Source organism: Bubalus bubalis, chromosome 13 (assembly GCF_019923935.1).
Source record: "Bubalus bubalis isolate 160015118507 breed Murrah chromosome 13, NDDB_SH_1, whole genome shotgun sequence".
Lineage (NCBI taxonomy): Eukaryota > Metazoa > Chordata > Mammalia > Artiodactyla > Bovidae > Bubalus > Bubalus bubalis.
In genome coordinates, this window is record NC_059169.1 from 85472829 (window position 1) to 85498837 (window position 26009).

The 26009-nt window shown below is 39.1% G+C and overlaps 1 protein-coding gene across 1 annotated transcript; it reads left to right on the plus strand.

Moving 5' to 3' along the window:
- Window positions 1-24707: 24707 nt before the first annotated feature.
- Window positions 24708-25211, plus strand: LOC102407312 (UPF0235 protein C15orf40 homolog). Its single transcript, XM_044926894.2, has 2 exons — window positions 24708-24711; window positions 24904-25211. Exons 1-2 carry the CDS (start codon window positions 24708-24710, stop codon window positions 25209-25211), a joined length of 312 nt encoding a protein of 103 aa, XP_044782829.2.
- Window positions 25212-26009: the final 798 nt, after the last annotated feature.

Sequence of the window (26009 nt, forward strand, 5' to 3'; positions counted from 1 at the left end):
ATTGATGCTTTTGAACTGTGATGTTGGAGAAGATCCAACCAGTCAATCCTAAAGAAAATCAGTCCTGAATATTCTTTGGAAGGACTGATGTTGAAGTTGAAACTCCAATACTTTGGCCACCTGATGCAAAGAACTGACTCATTGGAAAAGACCCTGATGCTGGCAAAGATTGAAGGCTGGAGGAGAAGGGGATGACTGAGGATGGGATGGTTGGATGGCATCACTGACTCAATGGAGATGAGTTTGGGTAAACTCTGGGAGTTGGTGATGGACAAGGAGGCCCTGTCCATGGGGTCATGAAGAATTGGACACGACTGAGTGACTGAACTAAACTGAAAGTTGTCAGTAATAAGTTTGGCCCAAAACACAAACTCATAATATTTCCTGATCTCCCAAATATTGGGACTACATCAATTAATTTTGTCAAAACAAAAGTAAGGTATAATTACATGATATCTCATAAATCTATCATATAATCTGTAATATAGATCTTATTCATGCATTTTACCATTTCCTAAACTGTCTAATACAACATAATGGCTACTACCTAAAGAAAATCAGAACCTAGGAGACAGTTTTCCATAGTATCTTCTTGATATGGTATGAAAATTACATGGGGGATTTAAAATGGATATATGAGAAGAAAACACTTCCACACTTAATCTAAAGGGTGGTAATCCTTTTCCAAGGTACATGCAGGTACTTTACAGTTAAACATTTTCCTTTGATCTTTGTATGTCTACATCACTTTTTCTGCTAGGAGTTAATTTGATTAAGTGCACACCAAGAGGATATCCAAGAAAAAGAAAGGTTTTCTTTGATCATACAGCCAGGAACACAGAAGCTGAAGTTTGTTTGTTTGTTTAAAGTACTGAGACACTAGTGATACATATACTTAAAATTAGAAATGGGTTCTGAAAGCACTTGAGACTCTCAAATAGAGATCATGGACCATAGGTAAATTTGTGCATATTTACATTTTTATATCTAGAAAATCCTCTTTTTATAAAATTTAATGAAAATTCTGCTTTTCTGTACACCAAGGAAGACACACAAGACATTGAAACATGAGATTTTCTGAATACATTCTTTTAAATATATGATTATTTCAATGCCAGCATAATTAAATGCATTATCTTTGTCTTACAAGGGCAAAATGCAGGCATCTTGAAATAAAGATAATCTTAAATGCAAAAGCAATTCTTATCCTACTTCTTCTTACTACTGAGGTTTTTCAAGCACACACACCTATTTGTCAGAACTAGTCAGTTTTAATGTTAAATGTTTGCTGTTTTCTAAGTCACTTTTTAAATATTATTTCCTATGTGCCTTCTTACCAATTTGTATACAGCTTCATTGAACATATAATATATAATTATATAGAGAAAATATAGGATGCAAATATTAAATTCTAAATAATACTAAATATATAAATTTAGGGAAAATTTTAATTATAACTGATACTATATTTTAGGTTCATAGCCTTATATGTGATTTTTAAAGATGATAGCTAAGATAGTTAAACAAATGTGCTACCATTTGCTGATATGCTTCAATAAGCCTTAATGTCAGTTAAATATAATTTTGATATTTAATTTCTTTAGTCTTGGGACATGAGAATAAGGCTAAAAATGCATGATATTTATTTAAGAGATAAGGTAAGGTTTTGTAAAACCATCTTTGTACTTCTAGGAAAATCAAGATTCTTTCCTAAAATAAATCTCAGTCAGTATACTCTGGGGTCTGAGTATACCAGAAAATTATTTACAGTGTGTGAAAACAGGGAGGCCTTAGAAGGTTAAACATAGTAAAAACCTTTGGGAAGCTTGTACGAACCCAGTTAAAGCTGTATTACTATAGATGGAATGCCTAGACTGTAACAATCACCCCCAGGGAATAAAAAAAAGTCAATCAACTATTTTACAAACAAAACAAAACAAAACAAACAAAAAAACTTATTTTTTTTACTTGATTATATTAATATGATTGTGGATGGAGCTGTTTGGTGCACCAGGGCAGGAAGCACACTCTTACCCTTCATTTTTTTCTGTCAAAAAATGAAGCTCTGAAAAGTTTCATTGGTCTAGAAGTTTTTGCTTTGAGATAATGTGTGATTCTTTAACCTCAAGAGATTGTAACATAAGGCTACTACAGGATGAAGTTTTATTTCTATAATTGTGAATACTCAGGGCTTCCCTGGTGGCTCAGAACGTAAAAAAATCCACCTGACAATGCTTGAGACATAAGAGATGTGGGTTCAATCCCTGGATCAGGAAAACCTCCTAGAGGAGGGCATGGCAACCCACTCCAGTATTCTTGCCTGGAGAACCCCATGGACAGACGAGCCTGGTGGATGACAGTCCACAGGGTGGCAAAGAGTCAGACATGACTGAAGTGACTTAATATGCACACACACACAAATACTCTATGTTACAGCTACTAGTACATTTTTCTTCTTAGAGATGAACTACTGAGACCCAGAGAATTAAAGTATCCACACCTAGAAAATTGTTGATCCAGAATTAGAACACATTTCAGTATCATTTAAAAAGTCTTTGATTTCTACTGTGCTGTATAACACTACAAAAAAGCATTAATTTAATAATACTAGTAGGCACTAACTTCCATGTGGGAGACATAATTCTAAACAATGAAGAACATTCAGTGAAAAAAAAAAAAAAAAACCCTCCCATTTTTATCAAACTTGCATTTCTTTATTTTTCTCTTACACTGATTGATGTTCACAGTGTTAGTAACTTCACTAACATATTTCTGTCAGGTTTTCCAACATACTTTTGCTTACACTGACCAGCTGTGTGCCAGGCTTATGTAGGTAAATGGCTATATTTAAAAAAAAAAAAAAAGAGTTTCACAGAGTGTGATGATCATACTCAACTAGTCACATATCTTCACAGGATAAGAAAAGAACTCCTAGTGGAGAAAATTGTATCCTTTGCCATCTCCTTCCACTAATATTTGATGTATGCCCAGTGAGAATATGTATTGTCCTCCTATATATGAGACTGCTGTAGAAAAGCACTGTTACTAATAGCAAAGTGTCTTATCCCTGTGATACACGAGGGAAGAGAAAAATAAGAGCATTGCCAGATGAAAAAACTTACTTCAGATCACTGAAACTTGCATCTCTACAACTATACTTGGATTTGCTTTTTATGTTACATTGTTGTTCAGTCACTAAGTCGTGGTCTGACTCTTGCAGACCCATAGACTGCAGCACGCCAGGCTTCCCTTTCCTTCACTACCTTCCGGAGTTTACTCAAACTCATGTCCATTGAGTTGGTGATGCCATTCAACCATCTCATCCTCGGTCGTCCCCTTCTCCTCCTGCCTTCGATATTTCCCAGCAACAGGGTCTTTTCCAATGAGGTAACTCTTCGCATCAGGTGGCCAAAGTATTGGAGCTTCAGCTGCAGAAACAGTCCTTCCAATAAATATTCAGGGTTGATTTTCTTTAGGATTTGCTGGTTATATTTCCTTGCAGTCAAGGGACTCTCCAGAGTTTTCCAGTACCACAATTCAAAAGCATCAATTCCTCAGCCCTCAGCCTTCCCTCACAGTTGGTAAATAATCCGCCAGCAATGAAGGAGACTCCGGTTTGATTCCTGGGTCAGGAAGATCCTCTGGAGAATGGATAGGCTACCTGCTCCAATATTCTGACCTGGAGAATTCCATGGACTATACAGTCCACGGGGTCACAAAGAGTTGGATGCGACTGAGCAACTTCCACTTTCAGCCTTTTCTGTGATCTCTCACATCAATCCATGACTCCTCAGAAAACCATAGCTTTGCCTATACGAACCTTTATCAGCCAAGTAATGTCTCTGCTTTTTAATATGCTGTCTAGATTTGTCATAGCTTTCCTTCCAAGGAGCAAGCATCTTTTAATTTCATGACTGCAGTCACTGTCCACAGCGATTTTGGAGCCCAAGAAAATAAAATCTGTCACTGTTTCCAATTTTTCCCTTTCCATGTGTCATGAAGTGATGGACTTGGATGCCATAATTCTAGGTTTCTGAATGTTGAGTTTTAAGCCAGCTTTTTCACACTCCCCTTTGACCATCATCAAGAGGATCTTTAGTTCACTGTTTTCTGCCTGGTTCAAGTTATAAACCCTCAGGGAAGCTGACACATTTCCAGGAAGGCAAACCAAGTTTTGAGAATAAATCCAAACAACATTAAACCAAGAAGCTCAAATACCAACCATATATCTCTATCATCTGATCTTATTCCTCCAAAATCTATGACTGTGAAGTTCTAAAATTTCAGTGAAACCTTTAGGAAGAGACACCATAGAGAAGCAAGACTTCTTAAACTCTCTTGGGAGCAGGAGTGAATTTGGTATTTACTCTTATGCAATGTTGGCAATGCCTACCAAAATTTCAAATATATATACATTTGAACAAACAATTTTATTTCTAAGTATTTATCCTACAGATATACTCACACACAAGCAAAAGCATTTACATACAATTTAACTCAGAGTAGCAGTGTTTTTCAGAGAAGGCAATGGCACCCCACTCCAGTACTCTTGTGTGGAAAATCCCATGGACAGAGGAGCCTGGTAGGCTGCAGTCCATGGGGTCGCTGAGAGTCGGACACGACTGAGCGACTTCATTTTCACTTTTCACTTTCATGTATTGGAGAAGTAAATGGCAACCCACTCCAGTGTTCTTGCCTGGAGAATCCCAGAGATGGGGGCCTGGTGGGCTGCTGTCTATGGGGTCACACAGAGTTGGACACGACTGAAGTGACTTAGCATAGCATAGCATACCATAGCAGTGTTTTTGAAACCAAGAATTTAAACAGTCTAGAAATCCAAAAACTGAACACTAATTTTACTCACACTTATTTATCTGTCAATATAACAGAATATTAAGAAGTCATACAAACATACAAAATCATAAATCTCTTTATGTGTAGAAAATGCCCAGTGTATATTTTTTAAGTGAACAGCAACATGAACAAAAGGATGTTTGAAGGGCTTTATTACATCATAAAACAGGTGAAAATATTTTGATACACATTTCCCCATGTATCAGTGCAAAGAATCTCCAGGAAATCAACAATATTAAATTTAGGAAAGGCAAGGCATATATAGACAAGACTGGAATAGAAACTTTTCACTTATATGTCTATTTATAATTTCAGTTATTTAGTCATACGTTTTAGTACAGTCTAAAAAAAAATGATATAAAAACACATAAACTGACAAAACAATCTAATTAAAAACATGTCTTGTTCTCAAGAGTTACATAAGTATATACATGTATTTTTTTTTTTAATTTGACCAATGAGAGACACCAAAGTCAATATTACAGAACATCATGTGATCATATATTTTCTATCTTCCATGTCTGGCATAAACACTGAGTTGCATCTATGCTTATATTATAGAAATCAGTGTGATTGTCAGGTATCTAATTCCTTGTGTCTTTCAAAGACTGATAGTATAACTGACCTTGAGTGATATTTTGGAATGACAGGGAGTGGTCATTACAATAATTGGACTTTTTTCATTTTATTTTCCCCCACTCTTTTTCAAATTATTTTCCCACATAGGATATTATAGCAGAGTCCCTCTGATATACAGTAGATCCTTTTTGGTTATCTATTTTAAGTATAGTAGTGTGCACATGTCAATCCCAAACTGGACTGACATTATATCAAATTTATATCATAGATTCATCTCAAGATAATATTTAAAAGTTGGATTTTTCAATAATATTGTGGCTTATTGATGCTGCTGCTAAGTCACTTCAGTCGTGTCCGACTCTGTGTGATCCCATAGATGGCAGCCAACCAGGCTCCCCCATCCCTGGGATTCTCCAGGCAAGAACACTGGAGTGGGTTGCCATTTCCTTCTCCAATGCATCAAAGTGAAAAGTGAAAGTGAAGTCACTCAGTCATGACCGACTCTTCGAGACCCCCATGGACTGCAGCCTACCAGGCTCCTCCACCCATGAGATTTTCCAGGCAAGAGTACTGGAGTGGGTTGCCATTGCCTTCTCTGATTGTGGCTTGTTAAATAATTCTAAATTAAAGTCACTTTCACTAAAGCTTTATAGTAAAACTTGTAGTTTTATTAGCCAAGGAAATGTTTTGTTTAGAAAAATCTACCACACTAGTATATAAGCTATAGAGACATAAGTTCTATAAAATTAAGAATATTATTCTATTCAGAATGTAAATAGAAAAAAAGCTATATATGCTTCATATGCTTTACAATTTATAGCACAAAAAAGTGGTTTCATGAAACAGTAATACAATGAATTTCAGGTTGTAATTTGTGGGTTCAAAAAGTACCACTTCTGATAAGAACATCTGACTTGAGTGTCTCTGAAAACTAGTTCCACAGATTTCCAGTGCTCTTCAGAACATGGGAACTGATTGTGATTAATCAGGGAAAAGCCTTTCTCTAATAAGGCTCTGTCTGGTCCAATTGCTGAACATGACAGTCTTGAGAATTACATCGCCAAATGGTCTACTGGAGATAGAAGGCAGAAAGATTGGCTGAATTAAATAGTTCACCTCAGATGACCTTAGAAATGGACATTATGACTGAAGGTAAAGAAAATTTCATGCATTACTGATTTTTTTATACTATATTTATATTTTGAAAGAAAAACATTACAGGACATTTCTTTAATCCTGAATACTCCCAAGTATTATTATCCTGTCTTAATGCTGCACTCAGGTGACAGCCTGCAGTGTGCATCCATCCTTTCACTCCTGATTACAGATAACATTTGTAGCATGAGGATGAGAGAAGGAAGTGAGAGCCCTAACACGGAGAAAAGGCATCAAGAATCATAAGAGAAGAGAAACACATTTTTATGATTTTGCCACCACCCAGCCAAGTGCCTGCTGCAGACATTTATTAATATCAAAATGTGGGCTTCTAAGACAAGTGAGTCATTTCCCGGTGTGGGTTAGACTCCAACATAATTAATAGCAGAAGGTTTTGTAGGTAGATTTCCAACTCAACAGCAAAATTCTTTAAATTGGTCCATAGAGTTATATATAATCCAGTCATCTTCAATCAAAATTCAGTTCTGATTGTACAAGGGTATGTCACACTCACCAAAGGAAAAAAGTCCTCCTTTAAAAAAATTATACATGCTTATCTTTACTTAGAAAAAATTTTTGTCAATCATGTGAAGCTATATTTTTTATGAAAATCTCAGTACCATGGTATAGGTAAACCTTCCCATTACCATGATTTCATTCTACAGATAAAGCAATATAGATAAAAAAATGTTTTGATCAATCAAAAATGAGTTTAATGTGCTATTGTATTTGTGTGTTTGTATCTATTTAAAAACTGTATATAGGGCTTCCCTGATAGCTCACAAGACCCCAGTTGGATTACTGGGTTGGGAAGCTCTGCTGGAGAAAGGATAGGCTACCCACTCAAGTATTCTTGGGCTTCCCTATGGCTCAGCTGGTAAAGAATCTGCCTGCAATGCAGGAGACCTGGGTTCTATCCCTGGGTGGGGAAGATCCCCTGGAGAAGGGAAAGGCTACCCACTCCAGTATTCTGGCTTGGAGAATTCCATAGACTGTATAGTCTATGGGGTCGCAAAGAGTCGGACATGACTGAGCATATATAGATATAGATATAGATATGAGCATATATCTATAGATATATATCTATAGATATATCTATATAGATCTATATAGATGTATATATATGAGCATATAGATAGATAGATAGAGATGTATATGAGATTATATATAGATATCTATATAGATATATTTATATAGATATCTCTATAGATATATCAATATATCTATATATTTATATCCATCTATCTATATCTATATAGATATAGATGTATGCGTGATATGTATATAAATATATGTATGTATATTGTGTGTGCGTGTTCTAAGTCATGTCCAACTCTTTATGAACCTTTGGACTGTAGCCCACCAGACTCCTCTATCCATGAGATATTTTGGGCAAGAATAGAATGGGTTGCCATTTCCTGCTCCAGGGTATCTTCCCGACTCAGGGATTGAACCTGCATCTCTTACATCTCCTGCATTGGCAGGTGGATTCTTTACCACTAACACCATCTGGGAAGCCGTATATGTATGTGTATATGTATATGCATACACACATACACTCATTCTCACTTGGTTGAACTTTTGACTTTTGTTCAATATTTGTTAATAAATAACTCTAGGGTAAAAATAATTTTACCTTGGGTTTTACATAATCTTGTGATCATTTCCTGTGAAGATATTCCCAGACACATACTAATATAAGCATTATATACCCATTACCTTGTTTATATCCAAAAACTACCAGTTTATATTCCCACGATTATTGTCAGCTAGCATTTAGTTCCATAAATCTTGAAAACAGATACTTGTCTTTCTGAAAACCCTGTCCAAATTAAGTGTTTAAAAGTTACATTATACTGTGAATTTCTTTTATTATTAAAAAATGACAGTTTATAATTATATGACATGTTAAATTTTGGATACTTTTTTATTTTGAGTGTTTTGTACAATTTATTGGTTCCAATTATCATTTTATTTGTGAGAACACTTACACCAAAGTTACTATTTTTTTCATTATTGTTGAACAATTTTTATCATTTGTCTTAAAACTCTCATTTATTTCTTAAATTTCCTAATGTATAAATAGTTTTTATGCTCATCTAGTAAATTGCAACAATCTTGCAACAGCTAATTTGAAGGAAATGCCAATAGGTAAAACTGGTGCAATTTGAACATCAAGATAATTAAGTACTGAATTACAAATCACAATATAAAAAAAGTATTCATGAAGAAATATATGTGTCCATCAACGAAGGAGTAGACAAAGAAGATATGGCATATATATATAATGAAATTTATATTTAATATAGTATATAATATAATGGTATTTATATATACATATAATGGAATATTGATCAGCCATCAAAAAGAATTAAACAATGCCATTTGCAGCAACATAGATGGACCTAGAGATTGTCATACGGAGTGAAGTAAATTGTACAGAACAAGAAATATCATATGACATCCCTTAAATGATACAGTTGAACTTATTTACAAAACAGAAGGAGTCTCACAGAGAACAAACTTACAGTTGCTGGAGGAAGGATGGAGAGAAGGGGTACTTAGGGAGTTTGGGAGGGGCATGCACACACTGCTGTATTTAAAATGGATAACAAGCTAAGACCTACTGTATAGCTCATGGAACTCTGCTCAGTGTTATGTGACAACCTCGATAGGAGTGAGTTTGAATATATAATGTATATATTTATTACATATGTAATGAATACATAGGGAGAAGGCAATGGCAACCCACTCCAGTACTCTTGCCTGGGAAATCCCATGGATGGAGGAGCCTGGTAGGCTGCAGTCCATGGGGTCGCTAAGAGTCAGACACGACTGAGCGACTTCACTTTCACTTTTCACTTTCATGCACTGGAGAAGAAAATGGCAACCCACTCCAGTATTGTTGCCTGGAGAATCCCAAGGGTGGGAGCCTGGTGGGCTGCCATCTATGGGGTCGCACAGAGTCGAACACGACTGATGTGACTTAGCAGCAGCAATGAATACATATATATGTATGTTGTTTAGTTGCTAAGTCATATCCGACTCTTGCAACCACATGAACTGTAGCTTCTCAGGCTCCTCTGTCCACTAGATTTCCTAGGCAAGACTACTAGCATGGATTGCCATTTCCTTCTCCAGGAAATCTTCCCCATGCAGAGATTGAACCTGATATGTCTCCTACATTATCAGGTGGATTCTTTACCCACTGAGTCACTGAGTCATTTGCTGTTCACCTGAAACTCACAACATTGTTATGACATATATCAGCTATGTGCTTAGTTGCTCAGTTGTGTTCAACTCTTTGCAACTCCATGGACTATAGCCTGCCAGACTTCTCTGTCCATGGGATTTCTCCAGGCAAGAATACTGGAGTGGGTTGCCATTTCCTCCTCCAAGTCAGCTATAACTCAATGCAAAATAAAATTAAAAAAAAAAATTAGTATCCAGGAGCCTAAATAAACAATTGCTATAAATAATTGAACAGTTTAATAAATGAAGAAAATATATGGCCTTTTCTTAAAGTAGAATTTCTAATTAATAAATGTAGAAAGCATAATGAAAATAGAAAATTAACATTTAGAGGATAAAATGATAAAACTTGTTCTAGACAAAAATCACCAATGGTTACTAAAATTAATAGAAAATAGTACAAAGAGAAAGAATATATTTTTTGTAATATTTCAAAGTACCTTCTCACAAGATGCTTATTAACTAAAAGAGAAATAGTAGCGAATTTACAGTTAACAAATTTGGCATCCATCTCATTAACCAGATATCAAAGTAACATCACCGATCACCAGTAATGAAGCCTTTTGCTATCATGTGCCTCTTGAAGATTCCCCTGGAGGAAGTCATGGCAACCCACTCCAGTATTCTTGCCTGGAGAACCTGATGGACAGAGGAGCCTACTGGGCTACAGTCCATAGGGTCGCAGAGATTCGGACATGACTGAAGCAACTTAGCACACATGCATGCATGCCTCCTGATAAGAGTTACTGAGAACACATCATTTTTTAAATATTCTTGCCAAAAATATATAACTTCAATCTAAATGTGAGAAAATATGACAAGTTCAAATTGAGAAAGAGTCTACGAAATACCTGATCAGTCCTCTTCAAAAGTCCCAAGGTCATGAGAAACAAAGAAAGACTGAAGAACTTTTCCAGGCTGGTGAAACTAACAAGACAACAGTTACACACAAAGTGAGAACCTGGATTGGATTCTGAACCAGCAAGGGAGCCTTAATGGAATGATTGGCAAAATTTGAATAAAGTAAGTAAGTTTGTCACTAGTAGTGTGTCAATATTAATCGCTTAGTTTGGTACTGTTACTGTACTATGTTTATATGACATTATCATTTATGGAAGCTAATAGAAATAAATACAATGCACTACATTTTGCAATTTGTCAGTTCCCTAAAAATTATTTCAAATAAAAAAGTTAAATATCTAAAAGCTCGTTCCTTTGAGTTCTCCATGTTAAGAATTATTCCTATACTAGCATCCTCTCTATGAAGTCATGTGACTACCCTTTCACATTGTATATTATTTTTGGTTTTAGTAACTTATATAAAAAAATTAATTGATCTGAGATTTATTTTGGTATTCCTCAAAATGTTAATGTGTTGCCATGCTACCATTTATAGGTTAGTCAACTCTTTTCTTGATTGAACTGCCATTCTTATCTTATTCTAATACATTTTAAATGTCATTGAGGTCGCTGTTTCACTTTCACCTTTATTTCATTGATCTCACTGTTCTTATGCCAGTTTTATAATACCTTTATTGTTATGGATTTATCATAAATTATGCCATATGGTAAGTCTCTTTATTCATTTTTAATTTTTTTCCCAAAATTGGTTGGTTATTATTATAGGTAGTTTCCTTCATTTCTTTTATTTTAGTAAATTTAAAAAGGTCATTAATCTCAAAAAGACAGTAGTTTTGTGCTCAATATTGTAAGGAAGTAACTGGAAAATTTATTTGAGTTCTATTTAGAGAGAAAAAAGTAAACTATACTATATCTCATGGGACTTTATGGTATGCTATTTGTAAATTTGAAAGAAAAGAGGACTTAAAAAAATATCCTGTGATTCTTCTGGGGTACTATTAGAATAAAATGAAAAATTTATCTATAGGGACATACTTTCAAATTGGATGCACAGAACTCTTACAAACAAAGCAATTCCTCCAAAGGAGGTTTTATGATCTACAATTACAGATCACACAAATTCACCAAGAGCATGTTCTTTCTTTCCAAAACTCTGATGACATGAACATTTGCTCTTTAGCTATAGTCCCACAGATTCCTAAATCTCCAACCATATTCAGTCTATATTTTCTGTATTGTACAAATTGCATACTTTTAATTTCTCTAGTCGAGGCTATGGTTTTTCCGGTCATGTATGGATGTGAGAGTTGGACTGTGAAGAAAGCTGAGCACTGAAGAATTGATGCTTTTGAACTGTAGTGTTGGAGAAGACTCTTGAGAGTCCCTTGGACTGCAAGGAGATCCAACCAGTCCATTCTGAAGGAGATCAGCCCTGGGATTTCTTTGGAAGGAACGATGCTAAAGCTGAAACTCCAGTACTTTGGCCACCTCATGTGAAGAGTTGAGACTCTGATGCTGGGAGAGATTGGGGGCAGGAGGAGAAGGGGACAACAGAGGATGAGATGGCTGGAGGGCATCACTGACTTGATGGACGTGAGTCTTAATGAACTCTGGGAGTTGGTGATGGACAGGGAGGCCTGGTGTGCTGCGATTCATGGGGTCTCGAAGAGTCGGACATGATTGAGCGACTGAACTGACTGACTGACTGACTAAGTAGCCCAGAGGATCATTTCCTGGACTAGGGATTCCTCGGTGGCTCAGACGGTTGGGAAGATCCCCTGGAGAAGGAAATGGCAACCCACTCCAGTATTTTTGCCTGGAAAGTCCCACAAACAGAGGAGCCTGACAGGCTACGTCCATGGGGTCGCAAAGAGTCGGACACAATTGAGAAACTTCACTTTCTTCTAACTACTAGTCCAGAGGATCACTTTCAGTTCTTCAGTATGCTGCTGAGGTCATCTTTGAGCTTTTTATTTCAGTTTTGTGTTTCTCAGTCCGAAAATGTCCCACTAGTACTTCTTTATGGCTCCCAATTCCTTGATGAGACTTCCATCTCTTTGCTGAGTCTTCCTGCTATTTTTCATTTTCTGTAAGTGTGCTTGTAATTGCTCATTCAGGCTTTTTAAGATTTTTGTCAGATGATCTAACATCTCTGTCGTCTCAGTGTTGGCATCTATTGATTTTCCTTTTTCACTCAGTTTGAGATCTTCCTAGTTCTCAGTATAACAAGAGATCATCAGCTGAAATCTGGATATTAGGGGTATCATATCATTAAACTTGTGTCTTATATAAACTTTCTGTTCAAACTGGCTTTCTTTGAGACCACTTAGGTAGGACAAAGAGGAGGGGCTCTACTTCATTACTTCTCGGTAATACTAGAAGTCCATTGACACCAAGGTGTGGGTTCTCCTCATAACTATTGGGCATGGGAGGGAGTTTTAGCTTTAATTACTCCTCCAGTGATACCTTCCTCAGTTGAACATGAAGAGAGGAAGTGCCTTAGTAACCATCCCCCATCCCATCCACATTGCCTCCACTGATACTGTGTGAGGGTCACAGGGTGCAAGTGGTTAAAGTTCCCACTCTCCAGTAGGTCTCCTTTGACTTCACACCAGTGAGAGCAAGGATACCAACTCATCACTCCCAAGTAGGGGTAGAAGTCCAGCCTCCACAGAGTCTCCACTCACATCATGGGAGCATGGGGAAAAGAGATGGAGCTGGGACTTATCCTCTTGATGCTGAAGGTGCCCTTGCTTCTTACTTTACCTTCTCTGACAAGGGGGACCTGGAGTACCTTGCTTATAGCTCAAGAAGGTGGAAGTCCATGTTCCTTATCTGGCTTTTGCTGGCATGGTTGGAAGAAGGACCAGAGTGTTTTTCCTGTGATATTTAAATGGAGTAGAGAAGTTATTGTCTAAAGCTTTCTATCTTGAAAGGCGACCTTTTCCTGATGCTTAGGCTAGAGTTAGCAGAATTCTGTTCTTGTTTTCTGCATCTGTTCTGATTTCTGAATTGCTGGCTCCTTTATCTTCATGTCTGAAATATACCCAGGGAAGGCAACACCATGTCATTCCTTGCATCCCAGGTTTCCTAGCTAATCTTTCTTCTCAATATCTTTCAGAGTCTTTTTATTCTTCTTTTCAAAAATGCCAGTATTTTTGGTTGTACTTACCAGGAGGTATGTGGAAATGTACATCTACTCCATCCTCATGAATGTAGAAGCTTGCAACTCATTTTATAAATACTTTAAAAATTATTTTAAAAGGGTTTAAAGGGAGGTTTTGAATTATATTTGCAAAGGCTCAAGTTTTACAAAAGCTTTGAGCACCGTGACATGTTCAAAATAACTGCAACTGGGGAATTTCAGCCTCTGGAATTTCAAGTTCTTAATTCTCCAGTGAGAAGTGGAGAGAAATACAAATGAAAGTGAAATTCATCATTATATTAATTATTTCACTTATTGTTCATTATCTTACTTTGTGGTTTTATGTGCTTCTGAACTGTAGAAGAGATTATAAAGGAAGAAAAGAATGAGCTAATTAAACTTGGGCCTCTAAAAACTAAAAAAAAAAAAAAAAAAAAAAAACTTGAAAGTTTAGACAAAAACGTAGAGCAAAATTTTGACTAAGCTAAAAAAAAAGTATTTACCTTATGATTCACTCAGGAAAAAGAAAATTACATGTGTTGGCAGTAAGTCTCAGGTATCGAAGAACTTAAGTAACTATAAATAAGACTTTAATTTTAGGATTACTTCCTAACCACCTTTACCAATTACAAAATGAGGCTATTTATCTGTCTCTCTGAGTCTTTTTCGAATTTTCTTTTCCAGTCATTTATTTCCTTTGCTTCTTTTATTTCTACTTTGTTGCTATTAAGACTGTCTGTCCTTTCTGACACTACATGTCTTGTTAATACTGTCTTCTAGATATTTTTATGTCATACCAAAAAGCATCAGTGACCACTAGCCTGTGTCCAAAAAAATAAACTTTTTGGACAGGGGAAAAAAGTTTGGACAGAAAAACGTTTTTGGAGAGAGAAATTCAAAATTTAAAAGAAAATCTATAAATTAAGTGTGATATTCAAAGGAATTTTCTTAGCAAGCTAAGTTCTGAAATATCTACTACCAGCTCCCTTTGTTTCATTAACCTGTTAACTTTCTTCATGCAAAACAATATATGGTAGCAAAGATTTTTTTTTACTGAATTTTCACCCCTGATCTTCTATCATATTTTGGCCTTGGTGAAATATAATGGAAAACAGACAAAACTGTGCTTTACTTAGCTAAAGCTTATTACCTAAAGAACTATATGTACAACTTAAATTCATGAAGGGTTGTATCTCAATTTTATTTCAATAAAAAGAACTAGTGAATAATACAAAAGAAAATGTACTTTTCTGTTTTTTGTTAAGTTCTTGACATATGACATTTAAAGGCATCCTAACTAACCAGTGTTTCTCACATTGTGGCCTCAGTGTTTCTTTATTTCAGGCTCTGGTTAAATTGAATCTTCCTGTTCAGTTGGAATGGTCTTTAAAAATATTCCACCAGATTGAAGTTTTTACCTAACTACATACTGTATATATTAAATTTTAATTGTAGATGATAATACTCACACATAAATATCTGAAATCTTGCCACTGTTTGAGATGTCTAAGAAATTGTTTCAAATAGTGCTGGGGATATTAAGCAACACAACCCCTCTGACAACAAAGGCACTATTAAGGGCTGTTGCATCAATAACGGGCGAATGCAAACTCCCTAAATAATCATAGATTGGATATTGTGTAGCAGTCTCAAAAGCACAATTATAGCCTATTGTGTCAATAACGTGTGCACTTAGGCCTCTTAATAGTACATATTGGCATAACAACTGTGAGATAGTGGAACTAGCTAACCAAAGGGAAGATTCTCATTTCCTGGATATATTTTAGGAGTAGAAATGACTATCTATTTGAAATTATTTAAGTTCGTTCTTACTGAAGTCAGGGGGTTGGAAAACATAGCCTCTAGTGGGCTCTTCTGGCCCTGTGTCATTACGAAAATAATTACTAAACTGTTACTCAAGTGTTTCTCAACCTTGCTTCAGAGATGCAGAGCTCAATTTATGATACACATGGGTCTCACTTGTCTCAATTCAACTCTCACTCTCAAATGTAAAAAATCTAGGCATAGGTCTCCATAGTTTGTTAAAGCCATTCCTAGTGTTTTTAATAACAGAAATATATATATATATATATATATATATATATATACACACACACACACACACATTGTAAGTAAAAACATGGATTGTTATCTCCTGCTTACCTCCAGTAAACCAGTCTTAATCTCATTCTAAAAAGTCAAACAATCTGCATTAAAATGTATATCTAGAAAGTACCTCCAAGTTTCTAATTGAAAAGATATATAAATACTTATACATCCTACCTCTAAAACAAGGGTTGAGGAGCTACCCCACGCTGGAGGTCAGGGACGGCGGCCTAGAGGAGCTACCCAATGCCCCAGGTCAGGGCGGTGGCTGAGAGGAGCAATCCCACATCCAAGGTAGGGAGCAGTGGCTGCACTTTGCTGGAGCAGCTGTGAAGGGATACCCCACACCCAAGGTAAGAGAAACCCAAGTAAGTCGGTAGGTGTTGCAAGAGGGCATCAGAGGGCAGACACACTGAACCATAATCACAGAAAACTAGCCACTCTGATCACACGGACCATGGCCTTGTCTAACTCAATGAAACTAAGCCATGCCCTGTGGGGCCACCCAAGATGGGAGGGTCATGGTGGAGAGGTCTTACAGAATGTGGTCCACTGGAGAAGGGAATGGCAAACCACTTCAGTATTCTTGCCTTGAGAACCCCATGAACAGTATAAAAAGGCAAAATGATAGGATACCGAAAGGGGAACTTCCCAGGTCGGTACATGCCCAATATGCCACTGGAGATCAGTGGAGAAATAACTCCAGAAAGAATGAAGGGATGAAGCCAAAACAAAAACAATACCCTGCTGTGGATGTGACTGGTGATAGAAGCAAGGTCTGATGCTGTAAAGAGCAATATTGCATAGGAACCTGGAATATCAGGTCCATGAATCAAGGCAAATTGGAAGTGGTCAAACAGGAGATGGCAAGAGTGAACATCGACATTCTAGGAATCAGTGAACTAAAATGGATAGGAATGGGTGAATTTCACTCAGATGACCATTATATCTACTACTGTGGGCAGGAATCCCTCAGAGAAGAAATGGAGTAGCCATCATGGTCAACAAAAGAGTCCGAAATGCAGTACCTGGATGCAATCTCAAAAACAACAGAAAGATCTCTGTTCGTTTCCAAGGCAAACCATATATGACAGTAATCCAACCTATGCCCCAACCAGTAACACTGAAGAAGCTGAAGTTGAATGGTTCTATGAAGACCTAAAGACCTTTTAGAACTAACACCCCCAAAAAATGTCTTTTTATTATAGGGGACTGGAATGCAAAAATGGGAAGTCGAGAAACACCTGGAGTAACAGGCAAATTTGGCCTTGGAGTACGAAATGAAGCAGGGCAAAGGCTAATAGAGTTTTGTCAAGAGAACGCACTGGTCATAGCAAACACCCTCTTGCAACAACACAAGCGAAGACTCTACTCACGGACATCACCAGATGGTCAACACCGTATTCAGATTGATTATATTCTTTGCAGCCAAAGATGGAGAAGCTCTATACTGTGAGCAAAAACAAGACCGGGAGCTGACTGTGACTCAGATCATGATCTCCTTATTGCCAAATTCAGACTTAAATTGAAGAAAGACTTAAATTGAAGACCATTCAGGTATGACCATATCAAATCCCTTATGATTATACAGTGAAAGTGAGAAATAGATTTAAGGGACTAGATCTGATAGACAGAGTGCCTGATGAACTATGGACGGAGGTTCATGACATTGTAAAGGAGACAGGGATCAAGACCATCCCCATGGAAACGAAATGCAAAAAAAGCAAAATGGCTGTCTGAGGAGGCCTTACAAATAGCTGTGAAAAGAAGATAAGTGAAAAACAAAGGAGAAAATGAAAGATATAAGCATCTGAATGCAGAGTTCCAAAGAATAGCAAGGAGAGATAAGAAAGCCTTCCTCAGCGATCAATGCAAAGAAATAGAGGAAAACAACAGAATGGGAAAGACTAGAGATCTCTTCAAGAAAATGAGAGATACCAAGGGAACATTTCATGCAAAGATGGGCTCGATAACGGACAGAAATGGTATGGACCTAACAGAAGCAGAAGATATTAAGAAGAGGTGGCAAGAATACACAGAAGAACTGTACCAAAAAGATTTTCACGACCCAGATAATCACAATGGTGTAATCACTGACCTAGAGCCAGACATCCTGGAATGTGAAGTCAAGTGGGCCTTAGAAAGCATCACTATGAACAAAGCTAGTGGAGGTGATGGAATTCCAGTTGAGCTATTTCAAATCCTGAAAGATGATGCTGTCAAAGTGCTGCACTCAATATGCCAGCAAATTTGGAAAACTCAGCAGTGGCCACAGGACTGGAAAGGGTCAGATTTCATTCCAATCCCAAAGAAAGGCAATGCCAAAGAATGCTCAAACTACCACAAAATTGCACTCATCTCACACTTTAGGAAACTAGTGCTCAAAATTCTCCAAGCCAGGCTTCAGCAATAACTGAACCATGAACTTCCAGATGTTCAAGCTGCATTTAGAAAAGGCAGAGGAACCAGAGATCAAATTGCCAACATCCTCTGGATCATGGAAAAAGCAAGAGAGTTCCAGAAAAACATCTGTTTCTGCTTTATTGACTATGCCAAAGCCTTTGACTGTGTGGATCACAATACACTGCGGAAAATTCTGAAAGACAGGAATACCAGACCACCTGACCTGCCTCTTGAGAAACCTATATGCAGGTCAGGAAGAAACAGTTAGAACTGGACATGGAACAATAGACTGGTTCCAAATAGGTAAAGGAGTATGTCAAGGCTGGCTGTATATTGTCACCCTGCTTATTTAACTTATATGCAGAGTACATCATGAGAAACGCTGGGCTGGAAGAAGCACAAGCTGGAATCAAGATTGCCAGGAGAAATATCATAACCTCAGATATGCAGATGACATCACCCTTATGGCAGAAAGTGAAGAGGAACTAAAAAGCCTATTGATGAAAGTGAAAGAGGAGAGTGAAAAAGTTGGCTTAAAGCTCAACATTCAGAAAACGAAGATCATGGCATATGGTCCCATCACTTCGTGGGAAATAGATGAGGCAACAGTGGAAAGAGTGTCAGACTTTTGGGGGGGAGGGTTCCAAAATCACTGAAGATGGTGATTGCATCCATGAAATTAACAGACACTTACTCCTTGGAAGGAAAGTTATGACCAACCTAGATAGGATGTTTAAAAGCAGAGACATTACTTTGCCAACAAAGGTCTGTCTAGTCAAGGCTATGGTTTTTCCAATGGTCATGTATGGATGTGAGAGTTGTACTGTGAAGAAAGCTGAGCGCCAAAGAATTGATGCTTTTGATCTGTGGTGTTGGAGAAGACTCTTGAGAGTCCCTTGGACTGCAAGGAGGTCCAATCAGTCCATCCTATAGGAGATCAGTCCTGAATATACATTGGAAGGACTGATGCCAAAGCTGAAACTCCAATACTTTGGCCACCTCATGTGAAGAGTTGACTCATTGGAAAAGACCCTGATGCTGGGAGAGATTGGGGGCAGGAGGAGAAGTAAACTACAGAGGATTAGATGGCTGGATGGCATCACAGACTGGATGGACATGCGTTTGGGTGTACTCTGGGAGTTGGTGATGGACAGGGAGGCCTGGTGTTCTTCGATTAATGGGGTCACAAAGAGTTGGACACAACTGAGCGACTGAACTGAACTGAACTGATGCATCATTCTCAAGGTAGTTAGAATAGAGAAAAGGAGTCCAAAATGATGGTGGGTAAAAGACAAAGAAGGGAAAAGCCCACTAAAATAGAACAAACAAAAGTCTGAAGACTAGAGTGAGGACCTCAGGTAAAACAAACTGCACCCCTGGCTAGCCCAATTTACATAGGGCCGACCTAGGTGGAAGGGAAAAAACATAAAAAGAGGAGCCAAAATGGGGCTGGGGCCTCTCTTCACATCTTTTGGGTCAGCATTCTTTCACATGTCAAGGATGTATTTCCCTTTGCTGCTGCTGCTGCTAAGTCACTTCAGTCGTGTCCAACTCTGTGCAACCCCATAGACTGTAGCCCACCAGGCTCTGCCATCCCTGGGATTCTCCAGTCAAGAACACTGGAGTGAGTTGCCATTTCCTTCTCCAATGCATGAAAGTGAAAAGTGAAAAGTGAAACTGAGGTTGCTCAGTAATGTCTGACTCTTTGTGACCCAGTGGACTGCAGCCTACCAGGCTCCTCTGTTCATGGGATTTTCCAGGCAAGAGTACTGGAGTGGGTTGCCATTGCCTTCCCTTTACTTTCTAAGTAAAACTGAGCTGTAACACAGAGGTGTAACATTGGTCCGTCTAAGGGCTGTAAGGCTGGTCTGTCCGTCATTTCCAATTTTTGTTATAACGAGACAGAACTGAGGAAATTACACACTACCCCAACATCTATGGTGCCATTTCTCAGACTTAAACTGGCTGAAACCACCACCACGGTGTGGCCCCCATAAGGAAGAGGCCAAGCATCAGGAGCTCAATTCAGGGAACACTCCCATGGTGGAAGCTGAAAATAACCCACCACAGGCGAAGTGACAAGAAGCCCAGCATACTGGAAACCAGGAACAGTGAAAAACAAACTCAGCAGAAAGCTCATGAGGCTCAGTCTAAGATTCCAGAAGACCTCTTGTTAAGGTAGGAGGGTAACTCTCCTATGGCTGGAAGAACATATGCCTAACAAATCTTAATTCCTTTACAATCTCATTTCTTGTTTCCTTGAACACCCTGTGAATAGGCTAGCAGCAGTGGGTGCAACTGAGGGACTCCTCAGTGTGTCTCAAAGGCTCCACTATCCTCTGCACTCTAGTAGCTGTTACCTAAGCTGGTGGGGGTTCTTCTTTCCTTAATCTTCTTTGTGCCAAGGATCAGGCCAACAAAAACTGTGAGCATAGGTCAGGTATTTAGTGATTTTCCGGCAGGTTATGAAGGGGATTCCTTGGCACATTTTTCCCACCGTTTTTTCCTCCTGTCCTTCAGCTCCTCTCTCCTGGAACTTGAACCCAGCTAAAACACATGGTGCCTGGCTTCAGGACCTAATGAAACTCGGTCTCTGATGTCTCATCACAAATATTAAGTTAGAGACACAGTGATGGGTAAGAAGTGGATTTGTTCAGATTCAGAGAGAAGCACACCTTCACAGGGTGTGAGCCATCACAGAAGGCAAGTGCTAGGGCCATGGAATGTGGTGTGGCTAGGTTTAGCAGCTGGATAAATTCATATGCTAATGAGTGGGAGGATCATCCCAACCATTGGGGAACCACCCACTCCTCTGTCTTTTGATACTGACTTGGAACTGTCTTGCCACCTCTGGGTGTGTCATTTAGCTTACAGACTGGGGATCAAGGTTTAGTTGAATTTGACTTGTCATCTTGGACTCATTTGATTTTAATTGGTTTATATCATGCTCTTGTGCTGTCATTCTTTCAAAAGTTGTCCCCTGCCTCCTTCCCTCCTGTTTCATGCTCTTTTCCTGAGCTCCATCCGGGCCCACAATGTTGCCTCTACAATCTTCTGGAGGGACAACCAGAAAATAATTGGCCCTTGGGGGGGAAATACTGTGTAATAGCCACTCCCTCTAGATATTCAGACCTTCATCTTCCATATTTCTTGCAATATGTGCAACATCCGCATCTCTCAGTGGACCCACTAGGGTGGGAGACAGGCACACAGTGCCTGCTAGAAGTTCTGTTGGCATCCCTTCAAAGGCAATTGGGCTTCCAGGGATAATGTTTGATACTTTGGGAGTTAGCCCTGCAGGCCATTTGAGCCCAAACCCTTATCACTTTTCTCCTAAAGTTACAAACATACCCCCAGATCAAATCTCCACTCCACTTTTATGGAACATTTGATCTATTGCCTCTTATCAATTTGTTCTTAACCACTTACTAACTCCTGCAACCAGGACCCTGCCTCTTCTAGGCAACATCGCTCCACCCAGCCTGTTATTAAAGTACTGTTAATGTCCCTATCAAGACCAGATAATTCACTCCTTTGTCATTACTTCTGTTATTACCTTAAGTGGGTCTGTGACAATGAAATGTTTACCATTGGAAACACTCTAACCTGCTCTTATAGAGGACTGAAAAAGTGAAAGTTTAGATGTGCAGTCGTGTCTGACCCTTTGTGATGCCATGGACCTGCCAGGCTCTTCTATCCACGCAATTTTCCAAGCAAGGAGTGGGTTGCCGTTTCCTTCTCCAGAGGATCTTCACAACCCAAGAATCTAACATGGATATTCCACATTGTAGGCAGACGCTTTAGCATCTGAGCCACCAGGGAAGTCCTTATGGAGGACTAAGGAAGAAAATCAGTGACTTACCTTCTCTTAGAGCAGTAAGAGGATAAGGCTTATGGCTGTTTCACTAGGTTCCCAGTCTCAGGGCACAGGCTTGGATTGCTTTACATCATGATATCTATTCCCATCTGCAGTGAACAAACTGGCAATGAATTAAGATTACAACCCCTTAATCCTACCCAGCACTGGTCATGCTGGAGACCTTGGGGATGCCCAATTTGAGTCCAGGAGTCCCAGGAGGTCAATCTGCCTTGACCTGCCTAGGGATCTGGTCCCCAGGAAGTTGTCGCACCTCAGCCTGCTCAACGATCTATCAGCCCAGGATCCCAGTGTCGGAGTAGTTTGTAATTTCCTCAGTTCTGTCTTGTCGAAACAAAAACTTGAAGCAGTGGGCCAATGTTATAGCCCTCAAATGGACCAGTGCTACAGCTCCGTATTACAGCTCAGTTTTATTTAGAAAGTAAGGGAAAATACATCCTTGAGGCATGAGAGCATGCCAAAACAAAAGACACAAAGGGAAGAGAAGCCCTCGGCCCAATTTTGGCTCCTCTTTTTATGTTTTTTTCTTCTCCCCCTGGGCCTGGCATATGTAAATTGGGCTAGCCAGGGGTGCTGTTTGTTTCACCTGAGATCCTCACCCTGGTCCTCGTACCTTCCTTTGTTCTATTTTTGCGGGCTTTTCCCTTCCTTGTCTTTCAGCCACAGTCATTTTGGACTCCTTTTTCCTATTCTAACTACCTAACATTTCCCCCTCAAGAGATTGGAGGCCCAATCTTTGGTAATAGGGGCGTCAAGGTCTCTCTGGCTGCTTCCTGCTGAACTGGGATGGCAAGGGGCATTGGGCCTCCCCTCTTGCTAGTCTCAAGCCTCAGAGTCTTTATAGCAGTGTCCATCTAAGGGTGACTGATATTTTCTGTGGCTGGCTGTAGTTTTATATATCCTTGTTGAATTGGCACTGCATTTTGTAGCTTGTTGACCTGGACAGAGACAAAACAGGTTAGACAATTGGTAATACATGGAGCAATCCCAAGCAGCATCAATATGGTGATGACAGAGACTAGTAGGGGCATTAGTCAGTTCAGTTCAGTTCAGTTGCTCAGTCATGTCCGACTCTTTGCGACCCCATGAACCACAGCATGCCAGACCTCCTTGTCCATCACCAACTCCCGGACTTAACCCAAACTCATGTCCATTGAGTCAGTGATGCCATCCAGCCATCTCATCCTCTATTGTCCCCTTCTCCTCCTGCCCCCAATCTCTCCCAGCATCAGTTTTTTCCAATGAGTCAACTCTTCACATGAGGTGGCCAAAGTACTGGAGTTTCAGCTTCAGCATAAGTCCTTCCAATGAACACCCAGGACTGGTCTCCTTTAGGATGGACTTGTTGGATTTCCTTGTAGTCCAAGGGACTCTCAAGAGTCTTCTCCAACACCACAGTTCAAAAGCATCAATTCTTCAGCACTCAGGTTTCTTCACAGTCCAACTCTCACATCCATACATGTCCATTGGAAAAACCATAGCCTTGACTAGACAGACCTTTGTTGGCAAAGTAATGTCTTTGCTTTTGAATATGCTATCTAGGTTGGTCATAACTTTCCTTCCAAGGAGTGTCTTTTAATTTCATGGCTTCAGTCACCATCTGCAGTGATTTTGGAGCCCCAAAAAACAAAGTCTGACACTGTTTACACTGTTTCCCCATCTATTTCCCATGAAGTGATGGGACATGGGAAGTAGGGGCATTAGCCAGCTCCAAATTTCCCATCATCAGGAGGATCCCACAGAGAGAGATTGTAGCCACCCTGAGAACTCTCCAGCTCATTCTTTGAGATCCTGTAGGGTCTCAATATTTTTCTTGAGGACTGTGAGACTTTCTTTAACTTAGCTGGAGGTATTTACCCAGAAACAACACGTCTCATTCAAGATGGCTCATGTCCCTCCTTTTTCAGGGATCAGGAGATCCATCTCCTGTATGTTTTGGAGTACAACCCCTGCCAAGCTGTGTTGGCTCTTGAGAGCTGCCCTGAGAAATCTTATCTCCAGAAACAGATTTTGGGGGTGTTCATTAGAATGGCACTCATTTGTAGTACTGAAGAGATATCTGAGGTCTCCCAGGGGCTCACAGGTGTATTGAGTGTCCTTTTTTGTTTTCTTCCATGGCTGGACTCATGAGTAGTGAATCCAGGAGTCATGTTCTGATACCTTGACTCTTATAGGGGTAGAAAGTATTACAGGGTAGGGGCCCTTCCATGTAGGCTGGAGTTGAGAATTTGGGGACCCATCTTTCCAAATTTTAAATAGGATTTGAGTCCCTGGAGCATAATGGTGGCTCTTTAGAATCTTTTGAGTCCTGGTTGACACCCTACAAGCATACATCCCTTTGGAATTGCCCAACGGCCATGGTATAAGACTGGAGGCCCTGAGCCTCTGATCTAGGAAGATGTCATTGACATAAACAAAAGGTCTCCCATATAGCATCTCATAAGGACTAAAGCCAAACTGTTCCTTAGGGGCAATATGGGTATGGAGGAGAGCTATTGGTAAAGCCTCCTTCCATCCCAGGAAGGACTTCTGGGTTCTTTTTTATAACTGATTTTAAGAATTGGTTTTCTCTTTCTACTTTCCCTGAAAACTGAAGCCTCCAGGCACAATGGAGATAATAAGTAATGCTCAATGTTTTAGAGACCCCTTCGGTGACCACTTCCTCCCTTAGGTCCTGAGGCAGTTGATCCTAAAGGCAGTTTCACCATGGCCATCCATGACAAACCTGGTTCAAAACAAAAGGCCATGACAGACGTGACAACCGAGGCTGTGAGTGTAGACATCGCAGGGCCTCCGATGGAGGGAGAGGCCAATGTGGAGCTGTGCTGCTGTCTTTCCAAATTCTTAGAACTCAGGAAGAGTGATGTGGTTTTGGATAAGGGCAGTAAATCTTGTGAAAAAGTGGTGAAGCTTTTGGCCTGCACACTTCCAGAAGAGATATTGGAGAAATTGAAAAAGCAAGTTGAAAAATATAAATAAATAAAAGCAAGAAATGAAAAGTGTGTCCTTGAAAAAAAATGTTATTGCTAATGATGGAAAGACTGTTAAAATATACTTAAATACACAGAATGTGAAAATATATTTAATAAGAACAAAACTCAAAGAAGAAGTATGAAGGTTAAAAGTACTGGACATCGAACTTAGGTTCTCAAATCCCTGATCCCAAACAGTTTGGGACATGTTACTCTGATTTCACAGAATTACAAAGTACAGAGCTGGAAAGGATATTTAGGATGGCCTGATTCAGCCCCTTTCATTTTGTGATGAGGCTTCTGATTTCAAAAGTTGAGAGTATTCAGGATCACTTGGTGCAAGATGGCAACTAGAACTTAGATCCCTTGGCTCCTCGCTGAATGCAATTTATCCTGGTTGTAAATTAAAACGGTAATATTTCCACAGCATTACTGGAATCCTGGGGACTACCTTCTAATCCAGTTTAAAAGTGACAGAGGAAATCTGTCACACTGCTTCATAGTCTCACTTTGTATTTTAAAGTGCTTATTAAATGTCTTCCCCAGTAGCTCAGTTGGTAAAGAATCCACCTACAATGCAGGAGACCCTGGTTCGATCCCTGGGTCAGAAAGATCCACTGGAGAAGGGATAGGCTACCCACTCCATTATTCTAGTGTAGAGAATTCCATGGATTGTGTCATCCATGGGGTTGCAAAAATCAGACATGACTGAGTAACTTTCACACATTCACTGGGTGACCTTAGAAATAAATGATGTCCCATTGTCACTATGTAATGACCTGGGCAGACCAAATCTCAGAATGAT